The sequence below is a fragment of the Bubalus kerabau genome, chromosome 17, assembly GCF_029407905.1.
Source record: "Bubalus kerabau isolate K-KA32 ecotype Philippines breed swamp buffalo chromosome 17, PCC_UOA_SB_1v2, whole genome shotgun sequence".
Taxonomy (NCBI): Eukaryota; Metazoa; Chordata; class Mammalia; order Artiodactyla; family Bovidae; genus Bubalus; species Bubalus kerabau.
The window spans coordinates 16936412-16950324 of NC_073640.1; the positions used below are offsets into that span (position 1 = coordinate 16936412).

Below are 13913 nucleotides of genomic sequence, written 5' to 3' on the forward strand. Positions count from 1 at the left end.
TGCAGGTCAAGAAGCAACAGTTAGAACTGGACATGGAACAATGGTCTGGCTCCAAATTGGGAAAGAAGTACATCAAGGCTGTATATGGTCACCCTGCTTATTTAACTTATATACAGAGTACATCATGAGAAATGCCAGGCTGGATGAAGCACAGGCTGGAATCAAGACTGCTGGGAGAAACATTAATAACCTCAGATATTCAGATGACATGACCCTTATGGCAGAAAGGGAAGAAGAACTAAAGAGCTTCTTGATGAAGGTGAAAGAGGAATGTGAAAAAGTAGGCTTAAAACTCAACATTCAAAAAACAAAGATCATGGCATCCGGTCCCATCACTCCGTGCCAAATAGATGGGGAGACAATGGAAACAGTGAGAGACTTTATTTTGGGGGGGCTCCAAAATCACTGTGAACGTTGACTGCAGCCATGAAATTAAAAGACGCTTGCTCCTTGGAAGAAAAGCTATGACAAACCTAGACAGCATGATTAAAATGCAGAGATGTTACTTTGCCAACAAAGGTCCATCTAGTCAAAGCTATGGTTTTTCCAGTAGTTATATATGGATGGGAGAGTTAGACCGCAAAGAAAGCTGAGCGCCGAAGAGTTGATGCTTTTGAAGTGTGGTGTTGGAGAAGACTCTTGAGAATCCCTTGGACTGCAAGGAGATCAAACCAGTCAAGCCTAAAGGAAATCAGTCCTGAATATTCATTGGAAGGACTGATGCTGAAGCTCCAATACTTTAGCCACCTCATATGAAGAACTGACTCATTGGAAAAGACCCTGATGCTGGGAAAGACTGAAGGCAGGAGGAGAAGGAGATGACAGAGGGTGAGATGGTTGGATGGCATCACTGACTCGATGGACATGAGTATGAGCAAGCTCTGGGAGTTGGTGATGGACAGGGAAGCCTGGTGTGCTGCAGTCCATGGGGTCGCAAAGAGTCAGACATGACTGAGCGACAGAACTTAACTGAACCCATTACATATCAACAGAAATAATGTTTTTATGAAAAATAGTATTTTCCTAAATAAGGAGAAAATTCAGAGAGAAGAACATTGTGTTTGCAAATCTCGTCACCTGTCAGTACCTCTGCATACATGCTCAGTCAAGCCCAACTCTTTGCGACCCTAAGGACTGTAGCCCAGCAGGCTCCTCTGTCCATGGAATTTTCCAGGCAATACTAGACTGAGGTTGCTCTCCTTCCTTGTTAGTTGCTTGGCCTGAGACGACCCAGCCCTGGGGTCTACAGGCTCTATGGCAAGGTTAATTGTGACCTCCAAGAGGGATTATGCCAAGAGGGACTTCCAGAACTGCTGCTGCCACTGCCATGCGGTGAGCCTTTGCCAACCCATGCTCCCACCGGAGACCCTCCAACATGAGCAGCACTGTTTATGATAGCCAATACACGGAAGCAACCTAAATGTTCATCAACAGAGGAATGGATAAAGAAGATATGGTACATATATACAATGGAATATTACTGAGCCATTAAAAAGAATGAAATAATGCCATTTATAGCAACATGGATGGACCTGGAGACTGTCATACTGAGTGAAGTCAGAGAAGGAGAAATATGATATGACATTCCTTATGTGTGGAATCTGAAAAGAAATTATATAAATGGACCTACAAAACATAAAGAGACTCAAAGAACAAGCTTATGGTTGCTGGGGAGAAGGATTGGGGGAAGGGATAGTTAGGGAGTTTGGGATGGACAGGTACGCACTGCTGTGCTTAAAATGGATAACCAACAAGGTCCTACTGAAGAGCACATGGAACTCTGCTCAATGTTATGTGGCAGCCAGGATGGGAGGTGAGTTTGGGGGAGGATGGATATATGTATATGTATGGCTGAGTCCCTTCACTGTTCACCTGAAGCTATCACAATGTTGTTAATTAGCTATACCTCAATAGAAAATAAAAAGTTTAGGGGAAAAAAAAAAGAATACTGGAGTGGGTTGCCATTTCCTACTCCAGGGGATCTTCCTGACCCAGGGATTGAAACCATGTCTCCTGCGTCTCCTGCATTGGCAGGGGAATTCTTTGCCACTGTGTCACCTGGGAAGCCCTCAAATCTCTTTACTGTTGGCTATTTAAGAGCAGGCAGTGGGATTCTCACCTGGGTCAGTATATTATTTTGGTCGAAGGAGGCGAAGAAAATCTAACCCACACAGACGTGTGACTGGAAAGGGCCTGGTCAGATCATGCAGCAGGGCCTGAAGACCAGCTTCCAGGTGGACTCTATCACATCCTGACCCCTTCCTCCTGTTACAGGAAAATCCAGTGGCTTCTTATGCACGTTGAAAGGGTTGTTCCTTTTACCCAGGTATGATCTCAACATCCTGTATTGGGCCATTTAGAAAATCTAAGCTCAGGGAGTCTAAGGGAGAGCTCACTGGAGGCACACCTCATTACACAACATCAAACACGGATACAGCTTTCCACCCATCCCCACCAATTTCATCAGAAAGCCATCAAACCTTGAAAAGCTGTCAAGCTGTGCAAAATTCTAATTTTCACACGAGAGCCTGGACTTTATCACCACCCCAGACCCTGAGCTGGTCTCCTGGTCACGGCCTGGAGGACACTTGGCCCCATGGAACACCATTCACAGCCACACCCACTCCTCCCATTTCATCACCAAAACCATTAAAAAGGCAGAATTCAAGAGCTGAGATTTACTAAAGTAGCATCTGTCATGGCCTCATCAAAAACAGCCTCAGTGTGAACTGTGGGGACAGGGTGACCATGAGCACATCCCATGCCACGGCCACCGGAGCAAAGATCACCTTACAACAAAGGCAAACAGTGTCTGAGTGGTTTCGAAATGGCAGACCTTTAGGATTCCACACATCACACTTCAGGGACTGCTACATTAATCCCTCACCATCCTTCCACCCAGATCAGGGGGGTGAGCTGTTTTGCCAAAGAAGAAATTGGAGGTTTAGTGACGTTGATGCAAGGCCCCTCCAGGCACTTCTGTCTGTAGCAGGACAGAAATCTGTTCTCGACCCTGGTCCCCCCCTCCACACAGCCCAGCTCTCTGTTCTCTGCCCCCTCAGCCACTATTAAGGCCCCCCTCCCCACTTCCCCGACTCGGAGCCCCTCCACTGGGGCTCTCAGATGGCCAAGTCCCAGGTAACACCCCCATACCCCCAAAGCCCAGTGACAACCCCACAATTGGCACCCTTCCACAGTGGTCTGTGGAGCCCCCACAACTGGCACCCTTCAGGGCTGACAAAGCACAGTTCACCCCCTTCACCCTCAGGGACAGCGTGAGGATCATTCCAAGTAGAAAATGAGGAGGTGGGCCTTGGTATCCCAGGCTCCAGGCTGTTCTCACCAGAGGACCCTGGCTCAATTCCCCCAAGTTCTAAGTTGGGGAGCCACCTCAGGGAGTCTGGGAGGCTCATGTGGACCACAGATACCTCTCCCCTTGCCTGCTGACCCCAGGCCCTCCTCTGCTAGGAGCAGCGCTCAATCCAGGCTCCAAGGATCCCAACTGGCACACTCCACCCCTGCTCAGCCACAGGAGGGGTTAAAGGTTACGCAAGGCCTCAGCACCCGCCCCCGCTCTGAGGACTACCTCGGTGGCATCACTCCCAGCCACCCCCAGCACCAGGTGGCAACTGCCACACCTCCAGACAACTCCTCCTCGGCCACCACATCCCGTCTGGGCCAGGATCCTGGCATCAGCATCCTCTCTGGGCCAGCTGAACAGAGCACCTGGAAGCCCAGGCCAAGCAGAGCGGCCTGGCCCAGAGGGGCCACTCCTCCTAGAACCCATTCTCCGCCACCATCTCTCCTCCCTTCGCGCAGAGCTGGCAGGCACCTATGGTCCAGGCCAGGGGCCCAGCTCCTCAGTCAGGTAGGGGTGGGAGAACCTGAGAGGCCCTGACCTCACAGGGAGGAGGAGGAGGGAGGTGCAGGCTCAGGAGGACAGGAGCCTCCCAAAGACACACGGAAGGACCAGTGGCAGCTCCAGATGTCTTGGGCAGCAGGTCTGAAGCTGCCTGGAGTCGGAGGAGGACAAAGTGCTGTGCATCTGTGATGGGGTGAGCAGTGGGAGGCAGGCGCTGACACTTTGCACCCATGGCTTGAGAACATTCTGGAACCCAGCAGGGGAGGGGTGTCCCGTTATCCCTGCCCCGCCCCGCCTGCAATTAAAGGAGCACAAAGGCACGTGTTTCGGCACAGGCCTGCCGGTTCGGTGGGGGGCGTGGGGGAGGGCTGGGGGGCCACCGACTGGCTGGTTGCAATGACGCGACACCCCAAAGGGTGAGCTGCCTGCTCAGAAGCCGAGAACAGTGTCTCCTCAGCTACATGGGGGTTGCTCCCCTAGAATGACCCGTGCGGCTTCAAAAACTGCAAAAAGCCCTTCGTGTCCACGCGCAAAGCTCAAGAAACTGCAAATATGTCTTACCTGCACGACGGCGACTTCAGGCGTTCCTGGGTCATCCCCTAAGAGCCGCTGGCTCCGAGCAGCCCTGTGGTCACCGACGGCCACCGCGCAGGCCGAGAGGCGCCCGAGACCCGCGGGCGGACGCAGGGAGCGTGGGGCCTGCCGGGATAGCTGGCGGGGGTGGGGGGGGGTGGGGGGGGTGCGGGGGGTGGGGAGGGGGAGGGGGGCGCGAACGTGGAGCCGCACGAACTCCACGCACTCGCCGCTGCGGGGCTGGGGGCTCAGAGAGACACACACAGGACCTGCCCAGCCTCCGCTGGCGGCCTAACCCCAACCCAGGGCAAGGCTCCCGGGGCCAGGGGCCAGAGGTCCTGGCAGGTGGCTCTGCCGCGGGTCTTATGCAGAGAGCAGACCCGGGAGGGGGGGGGTGTGGGGGGCGGGGGGACAGATCTACAGGTGACAGGGTGCTGGTCTTCAGTCAGATGAGAGGTCTCCAGGTGACAGGCCGGTGGTCTTCTGTCAAATGTATGGTCTGCAGGTGACAGGGTGGTCTCCAGGTGACAGGGTGGTGTTCTCCAGGTGGCAGGCAGGTGGTCTCCAGGTGACAGGGTGGTGTTCTGCAGGTGACAGGCAGGTGGTCTCCAGGTGACAGGGTGGTGTCCTGCAGGTGACAGGTGGGTGGTCTCCTGTCAAATGAATGGTCTGCAGGTGACAAGGTGGTGTTCTGCAGGTGACAGGCAGGTAGTCTCCAGGTGACAGGGTGGTGTTCTGCAGGTGACAGGCAGGTGGTTTCCTATCAAATGAATGGTCTGCAGGTGACAAGGTGGTCTCCAGGTGACAGGGTGGTGTTCTCCAGGTGACAGGGTGGGGTTCTGCAGGTGACAGGCAGATGGTCTCCAGGTGACAGGGTGGAGTTCTGCAGGTGGCAGGCAGGTGGTCTCCAGGTGACAGGGTCATGTTCTGCAGGTGACAGGTGGGTGGTCTCCAGGTGACAGGGTCATGTTCTGCAGCTGACAGGTGGGTGGTCTCCTGTCAAATGAATGGTCTGCAGGTGACAGGGTGGTGTTCTGCAGGTGACAGGCAGGTGGTCTCCAGGTGACAGGCAGGTGGTCTCCAGCTGTTTGGCCGTAAGAGCACTCTCAGTCAGCTGAATGAAGAATGTTTTTCTCTGTTGCTAGTTTCAGGGGAACACGCAGTCTCATTTCAGCTTATTGAACGTGAGACAAAGAACCAGAAGCTGGAGGAGCAAAGTCTGGCCTGGTGACAAGTAACCCGGGAAGTATCTAGGGGTCTCATGGGGCTCCTGAGGAAGGGTGGACCAACTTCATCTACATCATTCGGGGAAGTCTTTGCAGCAAACTGTCTCCCAATGTTTCAAAAAACAAGAGATTCGTCTGGCTTCTTGTTTTGGGGGGTTTTTTGGCCATGTCACACGACATATGGGATCTTCCCCAACAGGAATCAAATCCGTGCCCCCGACACTAGAAGCTCAGAGTCTAATCACTGGATTCTAGCAAAGTCCCCTGTGAAGCTTCTTAACTGCCCCTGTTTTCTGGGAGCACAGGCTCAGAGGGGACCTCACCCAGACACCCTGGCTGTTCCAGCATTTCCCAGGGGAACCCCTGGCCCCTGGGCCCAGCCTAGCTGGGGAGCACAGCACTGCCCTGAGCCCACAGCAGCCCCTGCTGGAGGGAGGGAGTGGGTGTCCACACAGGTCTGGAGAGGGAGCTGAGCCAGCCCCAGGCACTGTGCCCTCGGCAGCCCCTGGGCATTTATCCCGAGGGCCCCATGGGCTCAGCAGAGAGCAGAGTCTCGAGACAGCTCCGAATGGCACAGACCTTGTGTCCCAATCGCCGAGGGCTCTGTGTGGCACACCTGGCCTGGGACCCTGGCACAGTCCCTTTTCCAAGGCCCGTTTTCTGGGCCTGTTCCAGAGAAGCACATGCTCTAACCTCCAACTGCTGCATCTGTTCCCACGGGGCAACAGCACCTCTGCGTCGTCCGGGACAGCTCGAGTTCTGAGCCACAGCAGGCCCAGCTTCACACGTGTCCCTGCGGCCTCCTGGCCTAGCTGGGAGACAGCCACTGGTGCCGTGTCCACACACCAAAGTGTCTTTGCTTTTAGCTCCTCGGGTGCGAAATCCATGCAGAGCACAGTGCTGGTCCTGGCCCCTTAACTAGGGATGCTGCTTGTCACAGGCGCTATCACAGCTAAGGGCTGGGACTATCGTCTGCCCAGGTGCCCCACCCCGGCACATCCCTTAGCATGGAGTGGCTTGTCAGAGCTTTCAGCTTTTGTTCCCCAGACAGGGCACTGCTCCCACCGAGAAGCTGATCCCTCTACTCCATGTGTGCAGACCTCTGGCCCCAGCCCAGCTCTGGTATTTTTTGACACTCTCTGGGGGTGGAACTGTTATTCTGAAAACTGGGAAATAAAAATTGGAGCCAGTGAGGGGCTTCAGAGGGAGGGGCTGATGCATGCCAGGTTTGGGGACCCGTGGACCTCCCGACAGAGCTCCAGAGAGCCGCATGTCAAATTAAGCCAGGAGCACAGCTCACTCCGGGAGTTGGGGCAGCAGCCTGGGGTCCTCTCTGACTTTCACAAGTTCCTTTTCCCCATCTGCAGGGAAGTGAGGTGCCTAAATTAACTTATTTCCTGACTTTCATGTATGTCCTGGGTAGCAGACAATAAACAGTTAACCTCCCTGTCAATGAGATGTTCCTACACCACAAAAAGACAGAAAGGGAGCAGTTCAGACAGCGAGACTGGTACAGTGGTAAGGCCAGAACTCTGGTGACAGGTACCCTCACTGAGCCCTGTCTTAGATGTGGCGGGGCCTCCCAGCTCAGGTGTGCAGGGTGACAGGAGGGGTATGGAGAAAGGTCAGGACCAGCACCAAGACCTTGACCCAGCAGGCCCTCTGCAGCCATGGGAGATGCTCACACCCAGGCAGCCTCTGTCTCAGAGCTCAGCCACAAGGTCAGCGAGAGGGCACCCTTCCTCCAGCGAGGCCCCATCTTCTCATCAGCCGCCATCTGTCCCTCGGCTCTCTCTGGGGACAGAGTCCCACCATGGCCCCAGCTTTCAGGATGCCCTTTCACCCTGCCCAATGTACTCCCTCACTCCTATCTCCTTCCATCCTGGAGGTCACACCCAGGCCACCTCTGGACACACAGACCTCCTCCCAAACAAGTATCCATGGAAAATCTGCTTTAATGAGCATCACGATGGCCAAGAGGTAAATAATCTCAGAGGGAATGGGGCTGGGTTCAAGATGCTGTGCCTTTGTTCTATTGAGCTTTGTTGGCAGGAGCTCAGTGACTCACCCATGGGGGACAGGTGACCCCCTGAAAGTCTCCCCAGCCTCAGTTTCCTCATACATTAAAACCGACACAACTGGAGGTCCCCTTGACAGGGCCATTGCTGGGGTAAAAGGGCTGCAGATGGTGGGCTGGCCCAGGGCTCAGAGCCTTCAACCATCAGTAAGGACCACCAGGGGGTGTGGGGGGATAGCAGGCATGGATGGCACCACAGCCCAGCAGTGGCTCACTAGGGGCTGCAGTAATCCAGACCAGGGTTGTCATGTGACCATGGCCACACCCACTCACACCAGCTCTCTCTCCTTATTGGTGGATCAGCAGGGTGGACAGCTATGTGCACTAATAGAAGGCTGGGCATCAGTTCATCCAGCTTAGCTGCCACCTTCCGCCAGGTAAACAGGCCAGGTCCTGGCCAAATCACGTGGTACAGGGCAGGTACAAGGCCAGATCACGTGGTACAGGGAAGGCCACCTCCAGGGTCCTTGACCTGAGGGCTGGTGCGAGGGTCCTTGGTCCTGGCCATCTACACGTGGCCCTCAGTCCAGGCTCCACTGGTTCTTGGTGTCAAAGCAGAGGTGACTATCGTTGATCTGCATTCCTTGAAACCAGTTACCACATGGAGCAACTGCAGGGAAGTGGTGGGGAGGAAACAGGCCTGAGATTCTGAGAGTCAGGCCAGGCGACGGTCCCACCAGCTGGTCCAGAAACCCATCCAGCTCCCCGATGGAAGGCTCTTTCTGGCCCCTGCCACCTGAATTGTCAATGCCTTTGGCTGCAGTGTTCCACCCAGAAAAGTGATGGAGCCTGAGAGGAGGAAGCCTGGGGCCTAAGCTGTCCCACGCTGTGAACTCCCCTGCATCCCTGGATGTAGAGGGCAGTAGTCAACAAAGCGGGCTCCTCAAGGGCAGAGCTTGGACGCCTCAGAGCAAGAGGGCACAGGAAGGCTTCCTGTTTATGGCTCAGTGACGGAGAAGGCAATGGCACCCCACTCCAGTACTCTTGCCTGGAAAATCCCATGGACGGAGGAGCCTGGTGGGCTGCAGTCCATGGGGTCGCTGGGAGTCAGACACGACTGAGCGACTTCACTTTCACTTTTCACTTTCATGCATTGGAGAAGGAAATGGCAACCCACTCCAGTATTCTTGCCTGGAGAATCTCAGGGATGGGGGAGCTTGATGGGCTGCCGTCTATGGGGTCACACAGAGTCGGACACAACTGAAGCGACTTAGCAGCAGCAGCAGCAGGCCAGAAGAAACAGCACTCTGCTCTGTTCCTGACCGAAGACAGCCCCACTCTCGCACTGTGGCCCAGGGACAGAGCTCACAGGGGAGGAGGCGGGAGGCTCAGGGAGCCATTGGCAAAGGGGTGTCTGCCCATCTCCTGGCCCTGCTAGCCATCAGCAGACAGGATCCAGCAGGGGAGCAAACCAAAGGAGGCGGGAGGGGCTGGGCAGGGGGAGGGCAGCCCTCAGACCGTGCTGAATCCAGGCACCTGCTGCGGGAGTGGGGGCTCAGCTGCCTGAGGGCCGACGACCTCACTCCCACTGGTCTGCGCCTTCTGGGGGGTCTCTCGGACCATGCTGTAGCTGGCGGTGCTGAGGCCAGCCGTGCACCTCTGTGGCCCACACTGGCATAGCTGCCAGAAGGCCGCCCGGAACTTCTGGGACATGAGGCTGTAAATGATGGGGTTGATGGCGCTGTTGGCATACATGCAGGTGTGACAGAAGAGGAGCACCCAAGGGTCCAGGAAGGGCTGGGCCACAAAGGAGTTGAGCAGCACCAGCGTGCGGCAGGGCATCCACAGGACGGCAAAGAGCAGCACGACCACCACCAGCATCTTGGTGACCTGCGAGCGGGAGGGCCGGGTGGGCAACCACTGTTGCCCTTCACACCGTGGGGCCAGCAGGGCCAGCGGCTGAGCTGAGGCTGGGGCTCCTGCCTCAGGATGTGTTTGCTGAGCGTGTGATGAGAACGTAATTGCAATATCACTGAAATTACTACAGCATACCCACTGGGCTCTACACTAAACATTTCCTGTGCAGGAACCCAGGGCCGGCATTCAAAGCTGTAGTGGTCGACACACTGATGGAATAGCCCCGCCTCGGGTGGTAAATGCTCACTGCCCTGTGCCCCCTGGTGCACCCCGCCCCCTAGACCTCTCAGACCCCCAGCAAATAAAGACTGGATGCCTGGAGTGGTGCCTCAGGGAAGCCCAAGTGGGCGCCGTGGCTGCTGGCACTCGGGTTACATTCCCTGCAGCCGGCCTCCCAGTGGTGCTGTATCACCTCCACCTGGAGGAAGAGGAAGGGAATTCCCCAGCAGTTCAGTGGTTAAAACTCAGGGGCTTTCACTGCTGTGGCTCAGGTTCAATCCCTGGTTGGGGAGCTAAGACCCCACAAGCCTTGAGGCAAAAAAAAAAAAAAAAAACAGTAAGAGGAAGCAGAGGCTCCGAGTGAGCGATCACACAGCATGTGCACCATGAGCCAGCTTCTCCTGCAGCCCGTCTGTGCACGCCACTGTCCTGCTGGCCCGCCAGCCACAGTCACGTCCCCGGTCTGCACCCCATTCTGTTCTTCCAGCTCAGGAGTGAGACGCCAGGCGGGCTGAGGAAAGGGACGTGCTGGGCTCCAACTTCCCACCGCCAGCCCAGGGGCACGGCATCTCTGGGAGGGAGGAGGGTCAGTGGGAGGGGAACCGGCATATGTCCTGGCCACACAGAGGGACAGCCATCACTGATCCGTGCAGAGAACTTCCTGAGGACCCCAGAGCTGAGAGGAGGTCTAGGGGGTCCCCTTGCCTGCTCTATCTTGGCCTCTGCATGCTGCTACCTCCAGAGTGCGGGGGGCAGAGGGTGGGAGTGTGAGTGCTGAGGCCAGCAAGCCTAAGCTGGGTGACCTCAGCCAGCCCCCTGCACCTCTCTGAGCCTCTGTCTCCACTTGTGGCATCAGGAGAATTGCAGTGTCCTTTAGGAATTGGTCTGTGGGGAGGTGGGGGTGAGGGACCCCAATGAAGTCATCACTCTTTTGCCCCAGGAAGTGTGCCGCCTGTGTGTTTGTAGCTTTGTGCTGGGGCCATGCTACAGCCTGAGTGCAGGCAGGCCTTGACCACTCAGTGCCTCTGGTTCTCCGTTTCTCTCTGTCTCTCCCTCTGTCTCCTCATGTCTCTCTCCCTCTGTCTCTGTGTGTGTGTATCTCTGTCTCTCAGTCTCTCTCTGTCTCTCCCTCTCACTGTTTGTTTTCGTCTGTCTCTCTCTGTGTCTCCCTCTCTGTCTCTGTCTCTGTCTCTTTCCCAGTCCCTCCCTCTCTCTCTCTCCCCGTCTCCCTCTCTGTGTCTGTCTCTCTGCCTCCCTCTCCCCTGGTCTCTATGTCTCCCCCTTTGTTTCTCCCCATCTCACGTCTCAGCTGCTCATCCACAGGAACCCTCTCTGCTCAGCCCACCCCCGCCTCAGCCTCTCCACGTGCCCGTCGTGGTTACACATGGGAGCCTGTACACGCCTGTCTTGGGCTGCAAACATGTACGGATCCCCTGAACCCTGAGATGTGGTCCCTCCTCTCAGGACCCCCAGAGTTGCCCCAGTCAGGGCTGAGTGCTTCCAGGACCCCCGGAGTGTCCACCCCACTCCCCCCATCCTTCCTGACCATTCGTGCACCAGGGCCTCCCTCTGTTTCTCCCCACCTGAACCACTTCCTGGGTATCTGCTTGGTCTGCCCTGCTGCCAATCTCAGATCTTAATTCAGTTGTCACCTCAGCAAGGCCTTTTTGAACTTTCCCCTAAACTCCCTCTGCAGGGAACAAGTTCTGCAGAACAAGTGTTTACTTGTCTTACCATGAGCCCCAAAGGCAGGATGTTTATCTTGTTCTGTTCTCCCCAGCTTCCAGCACCTAGAATCTTGCTGGGCACACAATCTGTGCCCAGAGACACCTGCTGAGTGAGTGGGTGAACAGGGGTGGAGCCAGCACCCCAGCCCCGTCCATTCACCCCTTTGCTGAAACTCCCTATCTCTGTGCAAACCGCCCCCACCCACCCCCCAGCCTGGGGAGACCTCGTACCTGCTTCCTGGATGAAGGGAAGCCTCTGGCCTCGTGGCAGCTGGCCCCCGCACCCCGCCTGGCTCACAGGGCTGTCTCCCCAGGGCTCTTGCCTCCGTCTGGGCCTCACTGTCCCCGTGCTGGTCCCCAAGCTGTGGCAGGTGCTCCAGGGCGCTCCGGAACAAGATCCTTGCAATAAGTCCATAGAACACTGTGGCTGCCAGTAGGGATGTGAGGAAGAAGACGGTGAAGTCCAGCAGGTAGATGGGCAGGTACAGGCTGCAGGCCACCGGGTAGCCGCACTGCAGGCCCCAGCACCCACCAGCATCCAGGTCCACCAGGAAGAACCAGAGCAGGCAGTACACAGACGTGGTCCCCCAGATGCCCACCACGACTCGCTTGGCCCGTGCCGTGGTGCACATGGTCTGTGCCTGCATTGGGTGGCAGATGGCGATGTACCTCCAGGCCACAGGGTGGTCCCGTGACCCACCTGCCCTCCTGGGCTATTGGGCTGCAGTAGGGACACCTGACGCACTCAGCCAATCAGATTCCCCGATAAGGAACCGAATATGATGTGATGGTTTAACTGGCCCTTTCACTATGGACCTGGGAGGTTGTGGAGATCTGGGGAGCGGAATGGCCACGTTGAGGCAGCCTCGGGGGCTGGCAGAACAAGGCACCAGTCTAAAGAGGGGAGAGTGGGCCCGAGTCAGAACACACAGCCCCTTAAGGTCCGGCCAGGCCCACGAGGCAGAGGTGCCCCTGCAAAGACCCTGACCTCTGTGCAAGTTCCGGCAGGCTTCCTACTGCTCACCACCAAAGGTCTCGGGCTAAGTGGTCAAGGACACTGTGACCCCAGATGGCACAGCGGGCAAGAGGCAGGACTGGGCCAGTGTATGTAAGTCAGAGGCCTGGGTTCTGTCCCCAGTCTGTGTGGTCCTGGATGAGACACTGAGTCTCTGGACCAATATGCCAAAGGCCACACAGCTGGGAAGAAGCAGAGCTGATACTGAACCCAGTCAGCGGGCTTCAGCATTTACCTCCTGAGACACTGAATTGCCTCTCAGGTGTTAACTGCAGAGCTGGAACGGGCCCAGGAGACTGTCCGGTCCAGCGCCCACATTCCCAAGGGGAACACTGTGCCCGAGGAGTGCCAGGCTGCCTTGGCATCCCAAAGCAAGTCAGCAGCCGAGGTGAGATGAGAAACCCACTTCCAGGCACCTGCCCCCCCTCCACTGGGCTCCTCCAGGGTCTCACCCAGCACCCCCTTCATTAAAGGAGAGCAGCCTCAGTTTACCAAGGATCACAGCCAGGAAGTCCTGACCTGTTGGCGGGGGCGGGTACTGGGGGTGCATATACCTCTCCACCGTGAACACCAGGATGGAGCAGGAGGAGGCATTGATGCCCAGATACTGCAAATAGGTGATGCCCAGGCAGCCGCCGTACACCCACTGCCCAGCCAAGCTCCCGGAGACATTGGGCAGCCCTGCAGCCACCAGCACAGTGAGGTCTGCCAGGGCCAGGCTGACCAGGTAGCAGCTGGTGGGCATGTGCATGTCCTGGGTGGTCAGCACCACCAGGACCACCATGGCATTGCCCACGATGCCCACCACGCACACGGGGAGCACCAGGAAGACGGAGACCACCTTGTACGCAGGGCCCAGGACAGCCTCACTGGGAGCCAGGGACATGGTGCTGGGGCTGCCTGGCCCACTCCCATTCTCCATGGTGGCTTCTCAGGAGCTGGGGGAGCAGGGGGATTCCGGGAGGTGTCCACGCTATTGGCTGGGGCCTCGTGCCACTGGACAAACACCTGCCTCTCCTGAGAGCCCGGCCCCGGGGACACACAGGGACCCAGCACGCATGAGGTGACTGCTTGGCCAAGAGGACACAACAGGGACGCTCCTTCCAGTCTCTGCCGTAAATGTAGTCAGCGAGTCACTGGCTCTGCCAGCCTCAGTCTCCTGGTGCATAAATACAGACAGTCGTGCTTAAGACATGAGACAGCGAGGAGACTAAACCCAGAAGGACACATGTCGCACCCCAACTCAGTGCCTCCTGGGTGCTCGGCGGCCCACAGTCCTTCCACCAGGAAGCCACGTGGCATCTCTAAGCCCCGGCCAGGTCGTCTGTGAAACTGCTTCTCAGGGATGCAGTGAGAT

General features: G+C 56.7%; 1 protein-coding gene across 1 annotated transcript; it reads right to left on the minus strand.

The window, feature by feature from the left end:
- Positions 1 to 9190: 9190 nt before the first annotated feature.
- On the minus strand, positions 9191 to 13478 carry LOC129630593 (thyrotropin-releasing hormone receptor-like). Its single transcript, XM_055551113.1, has 3 exons — positions 13111 to 13478; positions 11826 to 12210; positions 9191 to 9598 (listed from the first exon to the last, which is right to left on the minus strand). Exons 1-3 carry the CDS (start codon positions 13476 to 13478, stop codon positions 9191 to 9193), a joined length of 1161 nt encoding a protein of 386 aa, XP_055407088.1.
- Positions 13479 to 13913: the final 435 nt, after the last annotated feature.

Coding starts and splice junctions, on each gene's coding strand:
- LOC129630593 (XM_055551113.1), bottom strand. CDS start 13,478: ATGGAGAATGGGAGTGGGCCAGGCAGCCCCAGCACCATGTCCCTGGCT. Junction 12,211..13,110: donor CTGGTGTTCACGGTGGAGAG/GTATATGCACCC, acceptor TGTGGCCTGGAG/GTACATCGCCATCTGCCACC. Junction 9,599..11,825: donor AGCCCTGTGAGCCAGGCGGG/GTGCGGGGGCCA, acceptor GAAGGGCAACAG/TGGTTGCCCACCCGGCCCTC.